Source organism: Saccopteryx leptura, chromosome 7 (assembly GCF_036850995.1).
Source record: "Saccopteryx leptura isolate mSacLep1 chromosome 7, mSacLep1_pri_phased_curated, whole genome shotgun sequence".
Taxonomy (NCBI): Eukaryota; Metazoa; Chordata; class Mammalia; order Chiroptera; family Emballonuridae; genus Saccopteryx; species Saccopteryx leptura.
In genome coordinates, this window is record NC_089509.1 from 60,601,238 (window position 1) to 60,625,916 (window position 24,679).

General features: G+C 42.1%; 1 protein-coding gene across 5 annotated transcripts in view; it reads right to left on the reverse strand.

Annotated features, from left to right (window-relative positions):
- WIPF1 (WAS/WASL interacting protein family member 1) overlaps positions 1 to 24,679 on the reverse strand; it is a 134,336-nt gene that overhangs the window by 25,917 nt on the left and 83,740 nt on the right. For 3 of the 5 annotated variants that reach the window (XM_066345166.1, XM_066345167.1, XM_066345165.1), the window contains 2 exons: positions 7,799 to 7,887; positions 3,040 to 3,169 (listed from right to left, as the gene is read on the reverse strand). In XM_066345166.1, the coding sequence (XP_066201263.1) occupies positions 3,040 to 3,169; positions 7,799 to 7,849 (181 nt within the window). In that variant the 5' untranslated portion in view covers positions 7,850 to 7,887. Of the gene's footprint in view, positions 1 to 3,039; positions 3,170 to 7,798; positions 7,888 to 10,720; positions 10,772 to 23,089; positions 23,345 to 24,679 lie in introns of those variants that run through there. The other 2 variants (XM_066345164.1, XM_066345168.1) reach the window with 2 other exon arrangements.

Sequence of the window (24,679 nt, forward strand, 5' to 3'; positions counted from 1 at the left end):
TCTGACTCTCTCTCTGTCCCTGTAAAAAAAAAAAAAAAAAAAAAAGGTGGATTATTCTTCTAATATACATATTAAATTAGATTTTTTTTTTTAGTTAGTATCCTCTTATCTATGTTCATAAATGGTCCATTTATAGTGGGGTTTCTTACCCTTGGAACAACTGACATTTCGGGTTAGATACAGTAATTCTTTTTTTTTTTAATAATTTTTTTTAAATTTTATTTTATTTTTTTTTTATTTATTCATTTTAGAGAGGAGAGAGAGGGGGAGAGAAAGAGAGAGAGAGACAGAGAGAGAGGAGAGAGAGACAAGGGGGAGGAGCTGGAAGCATCAACTCCCATATGTGCCTTGACCAGGCAAGCCCAGGGTTTCGAGCCGGCGACCTCAGCATTTCCAGGTCGACGCTTTATCCACTGCGCCACCACAGGTCAGGCGATACAGTAATTCTTAACTTGAAGGTGGCAGTCTTGTTCTCTGTAGAATGTTTATAGCATCTCTGACTTCTACTTACTAGTGTCAGTAGAAACCCCTCCCCTCACCAAGTTGTGGCAACTAAAATGCCTCCAGAAATTGCCACAGGTCTCCTGGGACGCTGATAATATAAGCTTTCTTTTTGTTTATATGCCACCTTTGTCAAATTGTGATCTTAGGATTATGCCAGTCTCATTACACATATCAGATAGCTTTCCATCTCTTCCTGTGCTTGGGAATTAATAATTTATACAGCATTCGAATTAGTTGTTTCTTAAAATTTGAAAGAATTTATTGATAAAATCATCTGGCTCTAAAGTTTTTTAGAGGGAAAGTAATTTGATAAAGTTGTCCACTTTTTCTTGCTCATTGAGGTTTCATGAGTGAATTTTGATAAATTTATGCTTTTCTTAGAAAATTAATTTAAGATTTCAAAATGATTTAGCATATAACTTCATTGTAGCACCGTTAACTTAAAAATATCTCCTTTGAATCTCTTAATATATCTGCTTCCTGAGTTTTAATTTTATTCATTTGTAATTTCTTCTTTCTGGGTTAGACTTATCATGTCTTTGTTAGCTCTGTATCTTGTCTATGTATAGAGCTTTTGGGATACTAATAGAAGCTCTGCTGATAGATGAAACTTGAAATTTTTACTGATTCTAATTATTGTCAATAATATTAATAATGCCCTTGTCATTCAAACATTACTCATTAACGAATAATAAATTTTGGAATATTGCATTTACATAGGACACTTGTAAATGGTATTAAACATTCAATGAGATCAGTGCACTATCAGACATCATCCATTAGAGTGTCTTTCAGCAGAGAAGCTAAAGCAGTTGAAGATAACTAACTGGGTCACCTTGTTTGTAACTGAATGGCAGGACAAGGCTGACAGTAAGAGTTATATCATGCATAACCATGGTCAGCATTTTGATATAGAGCCCAGGGAGGTTTCACCTGCAAACAAATACAGAACCACAGATGGACTTCGTCATTTGCAAAGAGCTTGTGACAACAAGCTTGGTCTTGGTGTCCAATTAATTGCTTGAATAACAAGGACATGCACTGGCTTGCATTTTGTGTCCACCAGGCAAAGTGAGTAGCCAGAAGGGGGAAGAGCTAATTATCTTTTTCCTTTTGATGGGAGGAGAAGTGGACCTTGAAGAATATAGTGAGTTTTCACTAGTGGATTCAGGACTCGGCCTCCAACTGTCCAGTCTCCTTCTGCATCGGGGAAGCTCACATCCCCCACTTTGGAGCCTACCCTCCCACTCATGGGGAAGAGACCACTGGGTTCTGTCTTAGAGCCTGGCTGTTTATGGAGCTCCTCTGGCCCCATACCAGACATCATGACTTGATGGTTGTTAGACCAAGGCTTCCTTTACATAAGTGACTGTGTGGAAATTCCCCTTGGGAGAGTCTTGTGACATGGATCAGGACTACAGGATTGATTATACATTAACCATAGCAATTTTGATCTAGAGGTAAAACTGTATGAGTCAGAGACCTCATAGTTCCTTTTTGAGGTATGGTGTGTTCTTATTCACATCATCTTGCCTGGTAACAGACATTATTCAAAGGCTTTTTTCTTGGTCTTCTTCTTTTCCATTTATCTCCCACACCAATGTCGCTTCTAACTCTGGTCCTTTTCCTTCTCTTATTAGGTACTTTTCCTAGAAAGTCCTCCTAAGCCTTTTTTGTCTTCTACTTGGCTAAAAATCCTGCATCATTATTCACTTATCTATTTCCTACTGAGTCCAAATGGGATCTGTGGTCTAGGATGAATTCTGGAGACATCTGGCTGGCAGTAGAAACATCTAGAAATAAGAGGAGATAGTCTCGAGGCCTGATTAATTATTATTAGTAGATTCCAGTCATGCATAATTTTTCATTCTGTTGCCAATGTTAATAAGTAGCCCTGTGTGGTGGGTTCTTGTTTGTTTCTATACACCCTGTCTTGTTCCCGAAAAGTATCTCAGACTTATAATGGATAGATGAGCAAAGTTGTGAACTCATTTCCTCTTTCTCCAAGCTCCTAATAATCATATCTAACACTTGAATATCACATTGCAGAAAACAAAACACTTCAGAAGCATTGTCTTATTTGATGCTCACAATGAACTTGTGAGGACAGCAGAATAGGTATTATCTCCATTTTACAAACGACGACAGTAAAGCTAGGAGATGGTAAGTGATAAATGGGCCATGACTTGAGCTCACATCCTTTGATTCCAAGGCTAGGGTTCTTTCCCTATGTCATGCTGCCTTTTGATCTGTGGTGCAAGGAGCAAAGGGTTAATTTCCAAAAAGTGTTTGAATAATTCAAAGAATCGCTGCTGTGTGTGCCTCAGACAAAGAATTATTATACTGGCTTCCTGCAGCATTTGAGGGAACCAAGCTGAAGCTGTGGCTACAATGACTGACACAGTCCCTTATTCTGCTCTGCAAGCTTTGCAGCTGTTGTTAAGCAACAATTTTTTTTTTTATTGTGGGAAGGGTAGGGTTGATTGTTAGACCATAAACCATTTATCTCCATGGAAAATAACTTTTTTCACTTACTGTCTAATATCGGTGCACTTCTGTCATTGGTGACTGTCTTCTTTAGTTTCTTCCCTTTGTTGATGTCAGAGAGAAGAGCATTTCTCCCAGACTGCTCTGCCTTGTTCAAGGTAGGCTTTTCTGTATTGGCCTGAAAGGAAACCATGCAAATTCGTATTTATCTCTTGAATTAAAATCATGTATTACAACACTCAGCGGGGACAGCTTGAGTATTGGAAGCTTGTTATTAAGGTTGTTGGTGATAGGTTGGAAATTCTCCACAAGGTTTAGACCTGATGTCATTCTTTTTAAGACCCGGACATTTTGGAGCAGATGCAGAAATAAATTACATTTATTTCTAATGCAGGAAGAGTCAGTTCCCAATAAAAGTCTCTGAAAATTCAAGTCATTGCCTGACCATAACCAACAAAGCCAGGGTTGTACGGCTAGAAACGAGAAGGGAATTTTAAGTCTGAGAAGATTCGGCAGGATACGGTATGGCTGCATTCTCTAGAACAGGGGTCCCCAAACTATGGCCCGCGGGCCACATGCGGCCCCCTGAGGCCATTTATCCGGCCCCCGCAGCACTTCCAGAAGGGCACCTCTTTCATTGGTGGTCAGTGAGAGGAGCATAGTTCCCATTGAAATATTGATCAGTTTGTTGATTTAAATTTACTTGTTCTTTATTTTAAATATTGTATTTGTTCCCGTTTTGTTTTTTTACTTTAAAATAAGATATGTGCAGTGTGCATAGGGTTTTTTTTTATAGTCCAGCCCTCCAACGGTCTGAGGGACCGTGAACTGGCCCCCTGTGTAAAAAGTTTGGGGACCCCTGCTCTAGAATGTGTCCTGAAGAACAGCTTCTCTTTATCTTTTAGAACTAACCTGGTGCAAGGAGAAGATTGTCTCTAGAAAAATGTATTATTTTTTTAATCCACCAACATTTGAGAAAAATAATTCCCTCTGTTTACATTGCCTAAGTGTTTTTGTTCTTTTAGGGGAGATTTGAGGTATAATTCGCATGTAGTGAAATCACCCTTTAAGGGTATAGTTTCATGTGTTTGACAAACATATACAGTCATGTAGCCACCCCCACAAGCAGTGTATGTAACATTGCCCTTACCCCCCAAACTCCCTCCTGTCCCTTTGGCCTAAGGTGTTTCTTTGAAAGCTTAGCTTACAGAGAGGGCAGAGCCAACAAAAGTGCTGCTTTAAAATATTTGAATATTTTCAGTATTTTCAGAATTCCTATCCTTACTCTGAAATTGGGCTCTTGTTTATTCAGTATTATTTTAGGGAGTGAGGACACCAAGAGCCCAGCATTCAAAGTTGGAAGTTGGCAGATGCCTGTGTCTGTCATACTTGGAAACTGGTTCAGTCTGGCCTGGTCCCAGGGAAGGTCCTTCTGGCAGACCTGAGGGTCCTTGTAGGCTGGCCCCAGAACGGATCTGATTTTGGAAGTGCCAGTGAGGCCGCAGGAGTAAACCTGGGGAAGTTCAACTTGCTACCTCATCAGCTATTTATTATAGCTAGAGGCAGAGGCAGAAGGGGAGCACACAAAACCCTTCAAGTTGGCCACATAGAATCTCTATGCGTTAAGCTGCAAGGGTCTCAAAATGGTTCAATTATAAAGTAGTACTTGCTCATGATAATAATAGTTAACATTTATATAGCTTTTACTATGGGTCCGCCATTGTTTTAGCACTTTATGTGTATTAATTCATTTAGTCCTCATCAATCCTGTGAGTCATTATTTCCATTTTAGAGACAAGGAAACCAAAACACAAGAAGGTTAGATGATTTGCCCCAGTCACCCAGCTAGTAAGGGAAGGAGCTAGGATTCAAACCCTGGCAGCCCGACTCAAGGGCCCTCTGTGTAATCTGTTGGAAGGGTAAGTGTGGGATCTAAAATGCCCTTTCACAGAACTGGGGAGAGGTTGTTAAAGGGTACAAACTGGCATCTGGAAGATGAAGAAGTTCTGGAGATCTAATGCCTGGCATAGTAATCACAGTCAGCAATGCTCTATTATAACCTGGCTAAGAGACCAGATCTTAAATGTTCTCACCACAAAGAAGAAATGATAATTATGTGATGTAATGGAGGTGTTAACTAATGCTACAGTGCTAATTATAATACATAAATGTGTCAAGTCAACATGTTGTACAGATTAAACTTTCACTTATATGTCAATCATATCTCAATTGAAAAAAATTAATAACTATAACATCCCTTCCCCATTTGTCCCCAACACTCCCCAACCGCAAGCCTGTTAAGAGACTCTCAGCAGTCAGCTCCAGAAAAGCTCTTTGCATGTATAGTTTGTGCTTGCTAATGGGATTGTCTTCTATTGCTCTGAAGCTTGTTTCTGTAACTTAACAACATACCTTGGACATCTTGGAAAGAGCTTTTAAAATTACCTCTTGCCTTCATTTTAACGATGAAAAGACCCTGAGGCCCAGAGAGGTTAAGTGATGTGTCCACACTGGATCTCTTAATGGCTTTGGGTCAGCAATCCTCAGTGACCTTCCTTTCTGCCTCAGAATTTATTTTAACATCTGACCCTTTTGGATGCTGACTTCTCCCACATGGCAGTCCGGGTTTCTTAATTGTACTGTTCCACTAAACTGTGTCCTGTGAGGACCCCTAATCCATCTTTCCCTTTTCTCATCTCTATATCCCATTTCTCTTGAATCTTGCTAGTCAAGTGATAGTAGATGTACCAGGGTTTCCCAAACTTCAAGCATTCTGGTATAACTGTCATGATTTTGGTCATCTTCTCATGCTACCTGTTATTTACTTTATATTTTCCATTAAGTCTGTTCACTATGTAATTTACTTTGCTACTTTTCAGTGAAAAGTATAATTTCTTTTTATTTTTTTCTTAAGTTGAGAAGCCAGGAGGCAGAGAGACAGACTCCCACATGCGCCCGACTGTGATCCACCCAGCAAGCCTACTAGAGGGCGATGTTCTGCCCATTGGGGCCATTTCTCTGTTGCAACCAGAGCCATTTTAGTGCCTGAGGTGAGGCCATGGAGCCATCCTCAGTGCCCGGGCCAGCTTGCTCCATTGGAGCCTTGGATGTGGGAAGGGAAGAGAAAGATATAGAGAAAGGAGAGGGGGAAGGGTGGAGAAGCAGATGGTCACTTCTTCTGTGTGCCCAGACCGGGAATTAAACCTGGCCAATGCTCTACCTCTGAGCCAACTGACCAGGGCAACATTTTCTTTTAAATTAACTTCCTATTAAACTCAGGGTGTGATAGTCACAAGTTTTAGAAAACAAAATAAACACATGAACACTAAAATAAAACAAAAATTAAGGCATGTACTACCTAGTAGTGGTACACAACCTCCATATGGGGGGAATAGAAACCCACCCTGCTATGTCAGCCAGATCAGAGCTTTTCAAACTTACCTAAGTGAAAGACCAATTTTTAAGAAAATGTTTTTAATCAATCATAGCCTGATATTTTTGTAAAATAACAATGAGTTATTAGAAAAACGATTTAGTCAAAGACAAAGACATGCAAAATGCAGTCTTGAAAACATAGGCAAAACCCCACTATCAAGTTGCTCTAAGTGTTTCTAAATGCTTACTCTTCATTTCTGTACTTATCTCATTAGGGACTCTAACCAGCAGTTGGAGGACCACACCTTAAATAACAATGAGCTAATTAATTGTCTATTCTTCCAACTAGGTTCTCACCTTAGATGGGCTATATGAATGTATTCCACAGAAGCCTGGGCAAGACACTTTGCCTCTTTGAGCCTCAGTTTCCCCAATGAAAAATGAAGGGCCTATCACTGGGAGGTTTTTTTTTTTTGTTGTTTTTTGTTTTTTAATTTTTTTTAAATTAATTTTTAGAGAGGAGAGAGAGTGAGAGAGAGAGAGAGAGAGAGAGAGAAGGGGGAGGGAGGAGCAGGAAGCATCAACTCCCATATGTGCCTTGACCAGGCAAGCCCAGGGTTTTGAACCGGCGACCTCAGCGTTTCCAGGTCGAGGCTTTATCCACTGCGCCACCACAGGTCAGGCCACTGGGAGGTTTTTAGCAATGAAGGCTTCACATGCTGGGGAGGCCATTGTAATGGGGCATGTCTGGGAGCTTCTGTGTGGCCACGTGGAGGGCTGCCAGCTTCCTGGAAGAGGGTGCACTAACTTGTGAGGACAGGTCTATCAGGGACCAGGAGGAGCCCAGAGAAGAAATCCCTTTGGAAAGTAGATGTCTAAATGCAAGGATAGATTTAAAGGGGGTTGTAAATGTGAGGGGGACTTGTAATTGGTAGGAATGCTGGTTATTTGTCAAAAACAGAAAGTGGGAAGAAAGAGGGCCAAAGGCAGAGAAAAGAAAGGAGTGAGTGTGGAAGTCACTTGAATGGATGCATTTTCAGACAGAAACCTGCGTTTCTGGACTGTCTGGCTCAGAAGTTAAAGGCTAGAAGTTGAGCCCATTGATATGGAAACAGTGCCGATCTGCCCTGGAGAACCTGCCTTGCTCCAGCACATGGGAATGCACAGGACGTTTCCCTTGCTGGACACATCAGAGGCAACCTAACTACCCCACGTTCCATCGTGCACTGTGCCTTGCACGGGACCTTAGACAGCAAAACCCTTTGGGATGCATTCACTCATCTCAGGTTCTGGCTTACTCCAGCACTTGAAAAGTTCACCATGTCATAGTTAAGCCAGGATGCAAAGACATTCAAAACAAACACATGAGTGCCAGACTCGACTTCATATGGCTGCTTTCTGCGTGCCTGACGGAGGGTGAGGAGCCACTCACCAGAGAAAACGTGGGCGGAGGCGGAGGTGCTGGAGGGGGAGGGACGGGCATCTTGGACCGTTAAGCTTTCAACAGTCTTGATGATCAATCTGTAAAACCAAAACAAATAGAAACAAAACATGGTCACATATTAGACTTCTTAGTAATACTTTGTCCTGCTCTTCCCTCTTTCCCGCCAAAGTGACAGCTGTTCTCACACGCCAACTTTTGTAAGGAGTGGAATGACCTTGACGACATCGCTAAGCTGTGGCTGTTCTGGAAGGATGCTACAGGGAGGTCTCTCAGCCTAAGTGCCTGAAGAGACCGGAAGCAAAACCCCAGCACCTCACCCTGCTCAGTTCTGCCACCGATCTAAGGAGGTCGGGGAATGACCCGTGCAAGGTCCCTGGGCCTGCGCCTGGCTCGCTGGGAGGCTATCATGCTTCTGCTGGAAACGTATCCCAGCAAGGTCTACTGTTCAAGTGGCTCCTCTTCCTCTCTCATTTCCATGACGAGATCCTTTCTTGCTCTCCCACTCCCTCTATCTAGTCCCACGCCCCACTCTTTTCTGTGCAGATTCCCGACTTTCGCGGGGTCTGGGTACACACTGTAGAAATGCAAAGATGAAGCTGTTTTTACTCTTGCCCTTAAGAGTTCTTAGTCCTCATGGGGAAAGGTAAGGTAGGCAGGTAAGATGCTGGTTGGCAGAGCTCAATTCCTATCTTTGTGCTCCTTGGCATTTCGTTGTAGGATTTAAGGGGGGAAAAGAGACAAGGACTTAAGCCTATGACCCCCTGGGCTGTTTCCTAGGAACGGGCTTCATTAGGAGAGCGTTGTGCATTGTGTGATTGCTCTGGGAACAAAGGAAAGGCCAGACTCTGAGGCTGGGTGCAGAACCGTGGGTAGCAGCGGGGAAGGGGGCGGCAGGCAAACATTAGGAACTGAAGAAACAGTGGTGAGGAAGCCCTAGGAGCTACAACAACCACAATCCCATTTCTCTCTCCCTAGAACAGGGGTAGTCAACCTTTTTATACCTACCGCCCACTTTGGTATCTCTGTTAGTAGTAAAATTTTCTAACCGCCCATCGGTTCCACAGTAATGGTGATTTATAAAGTAGGGAGGTAACTTTACTTTAAAAAATTTATAAAGTGGCCCTGGCCGGTTGGCTCAGCGGTAGAGCGTCGGCCTGGCGTGCGGGGGACCCAGGTTCGATTCCTGGCCAGGGCACAGAGGAGAAGCGCCCATTTGCTTCTCCACCCCCCCCCCCCTCCTCTCTGCCTCTCTCTTCCCCTCCCGCAGCCAAGGCTCCATTGGAGCAAAGATGGCCCGGGCGTTGGGGATGGCTCCTTGGCCTCTGCCCCAGGCGCTAGAGTGGCTCTGGTGGCGGCAGAGCGACGCCCCAGAGGGGCAGAGCATCGCCCTCTGGTGGGCAGAGCGTGGCCCCTGGTGGGTGTGCCGGGTGGATCCCGGTCAGGCGCATGCGGGAGTCTGTCTGACTGTCTCTCCCTGTTTCCAGCTTCAGAAAAATACAAAAAAAAAAATACAAAAGAAAAAATTAAAAAAATTTATAAAGCAGAGTTACAGCAAGTTAAAGCATATAATAATAATTACTTTATGTCAGATTTTTGCTAAGTTTGGCAGAATAAATCTCTATAAAACAACTTACTATAGTTAAATCTATCTTTTTATTTATACTTTGGTTGCTCTGCTACCGCCCACCATGAAAGCTGGAACGCCCCCTAGTGGGCGGTAGGGACCAGGTTGACTCCCACTGCCCTAGATCCTCAGTCCCACCGCTGCGCCTCCGCCCGCCAGGCGCCAGCCCCAGCAGCGCCTCACGGCTTCTCACCTGAAGTCATCCCAACTTCCCCCACCCAGTCCTTGCCACTGTTCCAAGTGGGGTCCCAATCAGCAGCACGGGCATCCCCCAGAGCTGTTAGAAACATCAAATCTCAGCCCCTCTCCCCACAACTGAATTAGCTTTAGCATTTGAACAAGATCCCGTGGTGATTCATCTCATATGAGAAGCCTGTTTGCAGAGTTTGAGCCTCAAACCAGTGGGCAGCCTGGGACCCCGACCACCCGAGTTAACAGTTTCTGTGGAACATGTGTCCCCAGTTTCAAACAGCAGAATTCATCTTTCTTTTATTTGCAATAGTCTCTTAATTGCAGAACAAATTTCTGGGAATTTAAATTGAGTTCAACTGCTAAAAATTATTGTGGAAAACTTATACCTTAAAACAAATACATTAAAGCAGCAATTTTCAACCAGTGTATTACAAGAAATTTTAAACCATGCAATACCTGACTATTTTGTCAGGAGCACTGACCTCTTTTCCCTTAGATTGTCAAAAAAAAAAAAAAAAAAAAGGCAACAGCCAACACAACAATAATCATCTGGTGTGAATGGATCAAATTTACACCTTTTTTATTTTTTTGTCAGAGCAGCAATATATATATATATATATAATGTATTTTTTTGATGTGCAACAGAATTTTAGTTAGTTTGTGTGCCATGAGATGAAAGAGCTCAAAAATCACTGTATTAACGTTGCTAGACAGCTTGCTTTCTGTAAACAGAAAAGAAATGGAAATGCTCAAAGGACGTGGCCAGACCTGTCCAACCAGCTGAAGGACAGGCATGAGGACGGTTTGGAATTGTTCTCTTCCAAGTGGTCATCTAAAAAATGGAGTTTTAAAAGCTTCACAGCAGCAGCAACAGGTCTCATTTATGCACAGTCAATTGGATCCAGGGCAAATTATTTATGTTGCCTCTTTTACAGACATTGCAAACTAGCATGACTCTGCTCGTTTTACAAAGGACACTGCGATTTGGAGAAATGAAGCAACTCACTAAAAGACCCATGCAATTCGTCCGAGTTCTTTCCACCCCTGCTCTTTTTCGGGAGGTAAAGGGCTAGCTAACTAGTGTGACTGCTCACCTGTAAACTAGGCCAGAATCTCTTTCTCAATAAGATACTGTCTCAGACAAGGCTGCCTTTGAAACACATACCTGTGGGGACAAGTGGGCAGTGTAAGCAGGTTGGCACCTTTGTAAGGAGGTCGTAAAGGGCTTTCCCCATCTGTAGAAGCTATCTTCAGAGGCTGCAGAGTTAGACATGTCCTAGCACCGGGGGGCCAGGGATCTGAAATTGGATTCTGGTCCAACTAACTGTGAAAGATGCTGCATCCAAAGCAATGGTATTATCAGAGCTGGAGAAAGCAGCTCAATAAGGAGGCGGTGTGGCTGGGACCACGCAGAGGGCCCGAGAGAAGGGCTTCCTGGAACACAGCGTCCAGATGCTTGGTGGGTGAAATGCCCCTCACACTCAAATTCATAGAGTCAGATCTCATATTCAGCAACTAACCTGCCATCCTCTCATCCTAATACTGAGAAGGACGGATTCTGGTCAACCACCAGGAACCTCTTATGGATTTAGTTCTTGTAAGTCAGTCTCTGGTTGCAAAGATCAAATTGAATTTCTGACCTGCTCATCTTAGGAGCCAGACTGTGGAATAGGGATGCTTTCAAGGGACCCTGCAAGTCCTCTTTAATTATTTTACTATTTCTATTGTTGCTATTATGGTGCTGACTGTGCACTAATTGACTTATAAATAACCCCCTGGACAGAAGCTCAGCCTTCCTCTGCTGGCCACCTCAGATACACAACAGGTGAGTGCTCTCACCTTTCCAAAGGTGATGCAGACCTGAGTACACTGACCAACACGGGGGGGGGGGGGCTAGGGGTACTAAACCCTCACAGTTGAGAATTCGTACATAACTTTTGACTTCCCCAAAACCGAATTGCTAATAGCCTACTGTTGACCAGAGCTTTACTGATAGCAGTCAATTAACACATACTTTATATGTTATGTTTATTATATACCGTATTCTTACAATAAAGTAAGCTAGAGAAAAGAACACATTATTTAAAAAATGTTAACAAGGAAGAGAAAATACATTCACAGTATTTATTGAAAAACCCCTGCAAATAAGTAGACTTGCACAGTCCAAACCGGGTTTTCCAAGGGTCACTGCAGTCTCTCTCTGCTGCCACTGCTTTCCCTGCCACCAATTTCCCATCCCCTCCGCCCTGCCCCCCCCCCCCCCCCCCGTGCTGACAGGCGATTACAGAGGCTTCCATGGTCTCTCTGCTCCTTCCTAGCTGAACAGCTGCATGTCTAGATTTGTCAGGTTTATAAGAAACCCCAGACTCAATCCTGCCGCCTAACCACATGGGTCATGTCCGGCCCTACACCCAGCCCACTCTGGGCTGTCTTCTCACCAGACTGTGAGCTCCACCAGGTCTCCCCATTACCTGGCACAGAGTGGCATTCTCATTAACCATGTGTTAAGTGGAAGAGCTAGGTGTCACACAAGTGAGCCATGTGCTGGCCATTGGACCGGCTCCCAGCATCAGCCCTGCGCATTCTGAGGTTGGAGCAAAGAACCAGCCCTGTGGCAGAGGGGCTTGCTTGCATTAAATACAGGACTTGTTTTCCAGGCAGTTCCCGACTCTGCCAATGGAGCAGAACCAAGGCCTTGGAAGAGCCCTGGCTTCCCCCTCTCATGGACTTAACAGCCCATATCAGAACCAGAACTGGATCTTGCTAAAGGACCTCAAAAGCAGCCTTGATCCTAATGGACCAGACATTCCTCACCTTTTTTTCTTTTTTTTTTGTATTTTTCTGAAATGAGAAGCGGGAAGGCAGAGAGACAGACTCCCATATGCGCCCGACCAGGATCCACCCGGAATGCCCTCTGCCCATCTGGGGTGTTGCTCCATTGCAACAGGAGCCATTCTAGCGCCTGAGGCAGAGGCTATGGAGGCATCCTCAGCGCCCAGGCCAAATTTGCTCCAATGGACAGGAGGGAAGAGAGAGACAAAGAGGAAGGAGAGGGGGAAGGGTGGAGAAGCAGATGGGTGCTTCTCCTGTGTGCCCTGGCCAGGAATTGAATCCAGGACATCCACAAGCTGGGCTGGTGCTCTACCACTGAGCCAACTGGCCAGGGCCCGTTTCTAACCTTGATCCTTATATCTGCAAGGTCTGCGGATCGAATTCAGGGGCTCATGAAGGTGGACAGAGAAAAAGGACATATTTATTTGTCCTAAGCTCTAACAAAAACTTAGTATTTCCTCAATTATGAATGTAAGGCACACATCACAGTATCTGAGACGTTTTCCCCAATAAATAAAATTTTCACATGATATTTTCACATCATATTACAATAGTTACAAACCTCTTTTAAAATTACGACACTATTTAGAGCTGTTGTTAGATTTTGTACACATTTCACTATAACTAGTTTCCTTAGTAATCCTCTGTATTTTGCTTTATGCATTTAAGAGCAGTCCAAGGAGTCCTTTGGGCCTTACCAGACCCTAGTGTGGTCTAGGGAATGAAGAGGGTTAGAATCCCTGTAAGAAGAATATCAGACCTGGGTCTGAAGAATATGATTTTGAATCTTTGCTCTGCTACCTAATAACTGGAGGTAAAAATCTAACCTCTCTGAGTCTCCCTCCCCCATCTGTTAAATCAGGGGTCCCCAAACTACGGTCCCCTGAGGCCATTTATCCGGCCCCCGCCGCACACCCGGAAGGGGCACCTCTTTCATTGGTGGTCAGTGAGAGAAGCATAGTTCCCATTGAAATACTGGTCAGTTTGTTGATTTAAATTTACTTGTTCTCTATTTTAAATATTGTATTCGTTCCCATTTTGTTTTTTTACTTTAAAATAAGATATGTGTAGTGTGCATAGGGATTTGTTCATAGTTTTTTTATAGTCCGGCCCTCCAACGGTCTGAGGGACAGTGAACTGGCCCCCTGTGTAAAAAGTTTGGGGACCCCTGTGACCCCTGTGTTAAATGGTAGTCACTGGGAGGATGAAATGAAACGGTGCAGGCTAGCTCTCAGTGTGGCCGGTGGGGTAAGCACTCCATAGGCGGGTCTAGACTTGTCTTCCTTGAGGGCAAGCGCGAGTCCTGCTGGTGTGAGTGCTGCTCGAGCCCCTGGCAGAGGACGGACGGAGCCGGAGGCCTGGCTGAGGCCCGCCCGCGCTTTGCCAGGAGTCCCGGAGCCCTGTGCCGGTAGAGCTGCGCAGGGAGGGAACGAGGCAGCCGGAAGACTTGGCCTTGCTATATGTGGTTCCTCCCTTGGGAGATGCGAACACAGCAGAAGAGGCAGCCCCGTCCTGGGACGGGAGGGTCCTCAAACAAGGGGAAAGACTAGGCCAGAGGCCCTGAAGTGTGGGCTCCCTCTTGCATCAGGTCAGCTGCGTGCGTTTTGAGACCGCTGTGTCCTGCCTGCCACCGCCGTGAGGCTCCAGGAAGTGGAAGGGTCACTGTCCTACCCATTTGCTGATCCTTGCCGTCCTACCCCACCCCACCCCAGGCATTACATTACTAAGAATATATGGTTTTAAGAATTAATTTATATTAAAGAATCATTCCACTCTTTAAATAACTTTCATTATAGGGAGAAAAGCCCGATTTTTCTAAAATGTTCACCTTGTGTATTGAATTTTATGTGCACAGAGAAAACCGCAGGGATGGAAAAGGCTCTTTCGTTTCCATACACAGTGTGATGGGTTGAATCGTGCCCCTCCCACATTCATGTGTTGAAGCTTCAGCCCTTAGTATATACTTCAGAATGTGACTTTATTTGGGGATAAGGACTCTAGAAAGGTGATTAGGTTCAGATGAGACCATTAGGGTGGGCCCTAATCCAATATGACTGAGGTCCGTGCAAGAAGAGGAAGAGTCACCAGGGATTCGTGAACATAAAGGAAAGGCCATGTGAGGACACGGAGGGAAGGTAGCCGAGAAGATAATTCTTGGGAGACACCAAACCTCTTGATACTTTGATCTTGGAATTCCAGCCTCCAAAACTGTGAGATAATAAAATTCTGCTGTTTGCGTCACCCAGTCTAAAGTTTTATTATGGCAGCCCTAGCAAACTAATAAACACAGTTTTGACAATACTTGTCTGTCTCTTGTCCATTGTGGAAATTATAAAATAATGGCTTTTGAATAAAATATCCATCAGTTAAAAAAAAAGAAATCCATCAGTTGATTTCTTACCCAAAATATTTCTGGATTGTCATCCATAAAGATATAAAAAATCATACTGAACCCTAGCTAGGGTATGTGAGTGATTGCAAAAGTTTTATTTAATAATTGCATACATCATTCAAAAATCATTAAATTTTAGGTGAAACACTGTTGAGGTGAGGGGAGGGATCTATTAATAAACCTTTTATAAAGGGACTATCTCTATGGGTTGAGAGAACAGAGCAGAATATTTTGAATAAATGACTTAAAAATTCATTAGTTTCTTTTTCGTTGCTACACACATGTATGCATATATACACATATAATATACATCAATATTTAGAAATCTTGAATTATTTAATTCTGAAAAAGAAATGGTTGGCTCTGTTGGTTTTACTATAATGCCACTAGGTCAACATCATGAATTAACACTCATACTAGACAGCATCACACATTGAGCCTGGATCAACCAGGGCGTCTTGTGGCCCAGAGCCATTTCTTAAATATGTAATATTTAGAGGGACACTTGTGAGAAAGACTGAATTGCTCAGCACACTACTCACTCTATAACAGACATACTCTCCCCAAAGGCATGGCATGGCCAACTAGAGGTTCAACCACAGCCCACAGTTCAGTTCAGGAAACGTATAGTTTCTTCTTTAATGTGCTCATCTAAGAAAGCAGAATTATTTCTGACTGTGCCTAATTATTTAACAGAACAACATGAAGAGGAAAGGTATTTCCAACACTGTTGGGCGGATAAAATGTATTATGCTCACTTTGTTAAAGATAACACGAGGAGGCAGTCGCCCAGGTGATATTAATGTGTGTTGGGGTGGGCTAGGGGCAAGCAGAATCCTTGTAGCCTTGGTTTTGGGATTAAGCCTGTCCCACCCTTTTTGGTGTGAGGTAGTACAATCCTATCATGCCTCAGAGAAGTGACTTTGTATTAGAGACTTCCCTGTTATGTATATTGGATTAAGGGTTTGGATTTCTACACTATAAAATGGGGACGGAACGAGAGTTTGCTCTCTTGGTTCCTGAGGTTAGCATGAGAGAGCGGAGAGAGTAGAGCCAGCAGCTAAAGGAGGCCACGTGGAGAAGGCCAGGAGAAGCAGCCAAGATGGCGGGGTGCTGAGTGAGATGCCAGTTTGTGTAGAGTTTGTATCTGGGATAAGGAAGGAGATGGGGAACTGAGGAGAATAAGGCTGGTGAGCTAGAAACCTTTGATTCTAGGAAACTCGGATAAGTCAGTGGCTTTGTGAGCACTGAGTGTGACTGGGTTTTGGAGCCCAGTGTGTATTTTTTACTTGCCCGCCAGGTGCAAGCTAGGATTAAAGGCTATGGCCCATCAGTTTTTGGCTCCGCTGTTTCTTTACCGACTGTCCAAATCCAATGCGAACCTGCATGGGCCAGGCTGCTGTGATAGTGGCCCTGGCCACGGCTACTGGCTTTACAAACACCATCCAGTGAAAACATCTGTTAATCCTCAGAAGGTGTCCTCTCATCCTGAGTGTGTGTGGTGGTGGTGGTGGGGGGGGTTATCAGCCACATTCTATTAGAGATGATAAGAAGGTTTATCCAGTTATGTTTTTATCACAATTTTGGACTATTCAAAAATATATATATATATATTTTGTATTTTTTTTCTGAAGCTGGAAACGGGGAGAGACAGTCAGACAGACTCCCGCATGCGCCCGACCGGGATCCACCCGGCACGCCCACCAGGGGCAATGCTCTGCCCACCAGGGGGCGATGCTCTGCCGTGACCAGAGCCACTCTAGCGCCTGGGGCAGAGGCCAAGGAGCCATCCCCAGCGCCCGGGCCACCTTTGCTCCAATGGAGCCTTGGCTGCGGGAGGGGAAGAGAGAGACAGAGAGGAAGGAGGGAGGGGGTGGAGAAGCAAATGCGCGCTTCTCCTATGTGCCCTGGCCGGGAATCGAACCCGGGTCCCCCCGCACGCCAGGCCAACGCTCTACCGCTGAGCCAACCGGCCAGGGCCTCAAAAATATTTATATAATGTATTTTGTTATATAAATCTTGCCAAAAGTTACCCTTAAATACTATCCTACAAATGGGATAACATTAAACTTTTTTAAAAAAAGGTTGAATCAATAGAGAAGTATTTTATTCACTGTGTGTGGGGGGGTATATGTGAGGTGGGCGGTAGCTGTGACAGACATAATACAACTGGACAGATCCGAAGGTCCAGACGCTCTCTTGCCCCCATTACTTTTTTTCCTGTACTTATTTGTATATATAGTCATTTATATTTTACTTTATGTACAATGTTTTAAATTATTTTTATGTATGTATTTCTCATATGCTCTTGGCTTCTTCAGGTAGAATTTTTTTAAGATTTTTTTTGCTTCTAACATAGCATTTATTCATTTATAAAACAAAAGACATCAGAACAACACACAAAAATAAAACATAACAGAGCATTCAACAATAATTAAACTTTAGGTGAAAAGGTTTGGGGTTAATAATACCCAGATAGTATATACCCTAAAAACTCAGAAACATTGATACGTAAAGACACATGCAGCCCCATATTTATTGCAGCATTGTTCACAGTGGCCAGGACATGGAAACAACCAAAAAGTCCATCAATAGATGACTGGATAAAGAAGATGTGGCACATATACACTATGGAATACTACTCAGCCATAAGAAATGATGACATCTGATCATATACAGCAAAATGGTGGGATCTTGATAACACGATACGAAGCGAAATAAGTAAATCAGAAAAAACCAGGAACTGCATTATTCCATACGTAGGTGGAACATAAAATTGAAACTAAGAGACATTGATAAGAGTGTGGTGGTTATGGGGGGGAGGGGGGAAAGGGAGAGGGAAAGGGGGAGGAGGAGGGGCACAAAGAAAACTAGGTAGAAGGTGACAGAGGACAATCTGACTTTGGGTGATGGGTATGCAACATAATTGAACAACAAGATAACCTGGACTTGTTATCTTTGAATATATGTATCCTGATTTATTGATGTCACCCCATTAAAAAAATAAAATTAAAAAATAAATAAATAAATAAAATTGAGAGGAACAAAAATAATAATAATAATAATAATAATAATAATACCCAGATAATTCTTGTTAACATTTTGATGTACTGTAGATCTTTTCATCTTGTAAATAGATAGATAGACCGACAGATGGACACAGCTATCTATAAATACATATACACAATTGTTTGACCAGTAAATACCAACGGAAGAAAATTTATAGTATAAATACATATAACTCAACCGTGTTTTAATAGGAAAGGGCTCTTAAATTTATATTGAGTTATATACAACCATAAAAGAGATTCCAAAGGCATTCACTATAAAGGCACCGAATCCACTCCAAGTTACACTGTAAAATAAAAATCATTTGGCCAACTCAAATGCTGCTAAAATCCTGAATTTTAAAAAGCCCATGGTTTGGGGATTCCCATTCAGTTCTTGATTCTATTCTTCAGAGTCTCCTCCATGAGACAGTGGGATGTGTTTGAGATCTGAAAACCATTAGCACTAATTAAGATGTAGTTGGCTTTGTTCTTCAACTTCCTGTAAAAATGCTCAACAGGAAAATTGATGCTCACAGCAAACCACAGCCATCCTGTTTCTTTAGCACGATCTTTTCACAGCTGCAGTCGCCTGTAGTTTCTATTTTATGATACCAGTCACGGTGCAACATCTCTGTGCCTAAACCTCACCCCCACTACCTCAGCATGTCCTTTGGCCATTTTAGAAAATAACATCTTTGCATGAAATTTGTGTCTATTATTGTTATTCTTCTTCTTCTCGGGTCCAAGCTTACAGTGCTATAGGCAATGAGGCAATCAATACAAGAGGAAAGACAGCAAACGCTGCTCAACCCAAGAGGAAACAAAAGGTAGAGAAGCAAGGGCTCCTTTATAATAAGCAAAGCCACAGCCTCGCCTAGTTAATTATCGCTGTTATTCTCAATCTGTGCTGAGTGTGGAACACAAGCTTTCTGTATGTGAGACCCTCATTTTTCCAATTGTACCTGCTCTTTTCTTGGTTGAACATCATTTAAGAGGATAGCTTAAGTTAATTCTGCTTATAGGATGTCTTCTCAATGGTAACGGTTGTGCCTCCACTGTATGTAGCAGGTCCTCAGCTATTTTAGAAATACTTCTTTTAGAATTTATTTAGATAAAGAGTAGATTAATTTTGGAGATGGAAAAAGTACTTTCCAGAGAACACATTTTGAAACATCTACAATGTCATTTCAATTAGTTTGACTACCACATGACCCAGCAATCCCTATACTGGTTATCTACCTCCAAAACTCAAAACATTGGTACATAAGGACACATGTACCCTCATGTTCATCACAGCATTATTCACAGTGGCCAAGACATAGAAACAACTAAAGTGTCCCTCAATAGAGGATTGGATAAAGAAGGTGTGGTACATATATACAATGGAGTACTACTCAGCCATAAGAAATGATGACACATTGCCATTTATGACAACATGGATGGACTTTGAAAACATTTTACTGAGTGAAATAAGTAAATCAGAAAAAGCTAAGAACTGCATGATTTCACACATGGGTGGGATATAAAACTGGCACTCATAGGCATAGATAAAAGTGAAGTGGTTACCAGGAAGAGAGGCAGTGGGGGAGGGAATAAAGAGGGACAAATATTTTATATAAGGTGACAGAAAATGATTTGACTTTGGGTGATGGGTATACAACATAAACAACAGTTCAAATGCTATAGAAACGTTTGTCTGAAACTATGTACAGTACTTTTATTGATCAATGTCACCTTGTTAAATTTAATTTTCTAAATAAAAATTTAAAAAATTAGTATGACACCAACTCACAATTTTACTGTAAGAGTAACTGCTAGGGAAACGAAGCTTGCTATGAAGTAAGTTTTTAAAAACTTGTTGTCATATATGTTTAATTTTAAAACCAATGCAAATTCTTTGATATCAAATTGTTTCAAAAGTGAGAAAATGCCCTGGCCGGTTGGCTCAGTGGCAGAGCATCGGCCTGGCGTGCAGGAGTCCCAGGTTCGATTCCCGGCCAGGGCACATGGGAGAGGCGCTCATCTGCTTCTCCACCCCTCCCCCTCTCCTTCCTCTCTGTCTCTCTCTTCCCCTCCCGCAGCCGAGGCTCCATTGGAGCAAAGATGGCCGGGCGCTGGGGATGGCTCTCTGGCCTCTGCCTCGGGCGCTAGGATGGCTCTGGATGCAGCAGAGCGACGCCCCAGAGGGGCGGAGCATCGCCCCCTGGTGGGCATGCCGGGTGGATCCCAGTCGGGCGCATGCAGGAGTCTGTCTGACTGCCTCCCCATTTCCAGCTTTGGAAAAATGAAAAAAAAAAAGTGAGAAAATGAAGGTAAATGGAATGACCAATCTACCTATTGTTGTTTAACTGTGGGGAAGGGAAGAGAAACCCTTTTCTATTTATCCACATAACTAAAAGGTATTGACTTCTTCCCACTAATTCCCATCTCTGTCAAGTATTTTCTTTATAGGGACTCAAATCTCAAAGCTAAAGTTTTTCTAAGTCCTCAGCACCACATTTAGTTTTAACATGGGATTAAGATCTATCCCTGCTTCCTTCCCACTACACATACACACACAAAGGCACACATGCACACACACTGATGATATACACACATGCATGTACTCATACACATACACACACTCATGCATTCATAAACTCACATTCACACACATGTATGTACTCACATACACACTGCATATATGTCAACACACTTGACGTATTTTATTCATTTGATAGTTGAAAGTGGAGCCTTCTTTTCTTGAGGATGTTTCTCTTTAAAATAACTTTTTTTTTTAAAAAAATGAAAACTTCTTATGTAAATTAGAAGTGTTACTAAACTTACTCCTGAAAAGGTCAAAAGACTTAGAAAGTAACATGTCTTATTCACTTTAAAGCTATTTACTGTTGCTGTGACATTTAAAGCAAAGCATTTGTATAATCCCAAACTGCCGGGATTAGAAAAGGTCATCTGCTTGTCTCTTAACTGCATTTAGGAGAAAAAGCTCTTGAAATCACAGGACACTTCCTCCATACTTAGTTGTTAGGTGGCCTTGAGCAAATTAGCCTCTCTCTCAGTCCAGTTCCCAGAATAAAATGGGGACAATGGTTCCTATTCAACAAGGGTTATTAAATGAGGCAAGTGCTTAATAACTTCAGCTATTTAAAAAAAATAAAATAAGCAAAAGTAAAGAGCCTGCCACAGTCAGTGCTCAATAATCGTTACTGTCTTCCTCCCTATTTAGCCACGAGAAAGAGAAAACACAAGTTGAATGAAATCTTAGTCCACATGTCCACAGCCCTGCAACGTCTGCATGACAAATGAATGGTGAAGGGAGGGGTGTGTAAAAAGTGTATTTTAGAGATCTCAGGAAAGCATACTAATTAAAGCATTCCTTATTCTAGTATTTTTTTCAGTTTTAATTTTCAAAAGTGAGAGTTGTAAAGTACAGACAGAGGTATTTATGACAGAGGAGAAATGCTCTTTCCAACAAGAAGTAAATGTATGAAAATATGGTCAAACGAAAATGAGTCAAATCTTAAGCAGACAGAAACTTCCAAGATAAATGACTTGCTCATGGAATGTTAAGCAAGCCTTCAAAAGGGCGCAGAACTTAAAAGGTGCAGGAATCAAGTAGCTCACTTCCTCTTATATTTAGCATAGGGTAGGGAACTTCTAGCCTCTAGGCCAGAACTAGAATTTGATATCATCAGTGATAAGGATGAAATCATTGTTGGACTTGAGGAATGATGTTCAGCATGGGAATTCCTCTAAATATTGTAACTCATTCACTGCATGTGTAACCCTTAAAAAGTTTAGATATTAGAATAATTGAAGAGCTACGAAGTGAACTTTTCAAAGAGCATTAGAAAACCTGACTGGGATTGTAAGTAAATAATTTAAACCTCTTTAGACTATAACAGAATTTTAACTAGACTATGTTCCAGTTCAGAACAACATAAGTTTCTGAAGTTATTACTTAAGACCCTAAACCAAGTGAATAGTACGGGTATTTTCCACATGAATTGACCTCAAAACTTTTCCCAAGCCTCTCATCATCTTCTCTTAAAATCCTGTCTTAGTCTCTCTCCAGCCTTTCCCCCATCTTTCTCTCTATCCAGCTGTTCCACTTTTCTCATTAGAACCTTCCTGCAGCTCTTGGTCATGTTACCACTTCTCCATTTCCTGCTCTGCACCCTAGTTATGCCATTGAATTATTTAAAAGAATTTGTGCTTATTGACTAAATTGGCATGTGTTCTTTTAATATTTTAAAGCTTTATTCTATACTTCTTCATGAGGAGGTGAGAGGGGGAATATCAATGTCAAGTTGCTTTTTCATATGTGCCCTAGAGAAAAAATACTTTTTTGATACCCCAAAATTTCCTTAATCTTGCTCTGTAGGTCTATGGGTACATGGCTTAAATATTTAAAGCTATAATATTTTATACTAAAATATCAATCATATTAAATGTAAATAGTTATATTGAATGCTACAGAATTTGATTAGCAATAGGCGTTGTCCATTGCACTGGGGTATTGAACAGAATGATTCTAAAGAGAAACTGTCTTCTTAAAAGACTTCTTAGCAATGGTCTAGTTTAGGATTTGAACTTACGTACCATGTCTGCAGCAATAGAAAGACAACAGTTTGGTTCCACAGTGCTTTCCTTTGAAGCTTCCCGTGATTCCCTTACTTAAAGAGCATTTTCTGTTGCTGGCCAAAGCAACAATTCAAAGGCAACTGTGTGGACAATCGCACCATTCATAGGAAGGATATATACTGCTCACAACAATTAGGGGATACTTTATAGCTTCATATTCACTTTGAAATATCCCCTAATTGTTGGGAGCAGTATACTTCCCCACTGACATATGCCCCCATTTTCAATGGGGAAAAATAATTCCTGTGGACCCAAACTGTCCAGTGGTCAGAAAATATTCTCCTTGCTTACATCTGGGTTCAAAACACAAGTTATGAATCACCTGCAATCACCATAGTGATGAAACTGGTATTCTGTGTAACAGGAATAAACCACATGGTCTTCTACTGAAAAATTAAACTTTATCTTGGCATACTATGGCCCACGAAATATCATTTAAAAGAACGAAAAACAGAGGTATTGTTCAGTAACTAACTTCGTTGTAAAAAGTTCTTCCCTCTAGCTGATAGAGAAAATACATTTAGTTTAAATATAATTTTTCTTACCGTTAATGGATATTGTAGGAAGGCATGATCAGGGACACAGGCAGACAGAGAGCAAGCGAGATGTGAGCCCAGAGAAAAAACTGTCCCTGAAAAAGGCATCATCTTCTAACGCAAATGTGGGGTCGTTTTTGGACAGCCATTTTGGACAAGCTCTGGCCTCCTGTTAACTGTGACATACTGAGTCAAAGGCAGACGTTCTTCTGTGGTTATTCGCTTCCTGTATGATTAATTTGTTGTTTGTTCCTTCCTCCTTTGCTGCAGAAAAAGAAACTAGATTGGTTTTACTTAAGAAGCAAGCAAAAAAAAAAAAAAAAAAAAAAAAAAAAAAGAACCTAGACTAAAAAAAATTAAATGTTTCTCCTTTCCAAAAGGTGTGACATACTTGTTTGGTACAGTGACAGGAGGAGATCAGAACCTCTATCTACTTAACAGCCTCACTTTATTCTAGATACCTTCACAAAAATAATTTTCACTGAACCTGAGATTCCTTCAGGAAAATTTCATTTGAAAGTATCACTCTCAATATTAACTATACCACTTAGAATTAAGGAAAAGAGTCGCTTAAGAACTAAAAGGACTCAAATACACTAATACTTAGGATAAATGATTCTCCCTCATCTCCGGGGCATGCAAGTGTACAGCGAGAAAGTCACATATGCAGGTGAAGAGACGGCTCAGATGTAGGAAAGCCAATGCATTTTGAAATGTGATTTTGGTGCCCAAGCCAGAATAAATGATACACAGCTCATGTCACATGGAGATCCAGAGCTTTCTATGCTAGAATGTTTCCTTTCTGTCCTTCATATTTAGTGGGATAACAATAACTCTCCCAGGAGATGCTTGACAAAAGCACAGATACTATGAATGCAAAGGAAAGTCGGATTTCTCTTTAAAGGACTCTGACAGGTGGATGGGCAATGGCATATATGCAGATATTATACCGAAATCTTGAGTATTTTAAACAATCTGAAAATGCTCATATTTTTTTTCTAGATCCATCTGAAAAGATCAGACTTAATGTTTGCAATACATACCATGTAACTCTAATAATATAATGTTAATGCCATTTAAAAGAACGAAAAACAGAGGTATTGTTCAGTAACTAACTTCGACGTACAAGTTGAACTTGGGTTTGATTTTGCTGGGTTCAGAGGAAAATGTCATGAAAAGACAAGTTGCCTAATATTCCTTTATCTCTAAAGTGATAGGACTGGGTAGACCAGTGGTTCTCAATTCTGAAGGCTGTTGGAAATGTATGGTGGCATTTTTGGTTGGGGGTGGGGGAAAGTGGGCTGGAATGGTGGGGGGAGGGCTGTAGGATTCCTGGGCAGAGCCAGAAATGCAAACATTTCTTATGATGCTTAGGACAGTCTCACCCAAAATACTGGCAGTGCTCCTACTGAGGAATACTGGAAGAGGTGATGTCCAAGGTTCTTTCAAACTCTACACTTTTTGAGATACGAGTCTAGTTGCATGAGCAGAATCATCATGATACCAAGCAATGGCAGGACCCCTGCACATAGAGCATTGAAGGATCAAAGGCCGAGAGTTCTCTACTTTGCCTGGAGTCTCTTAAAGGCATGACTGTAT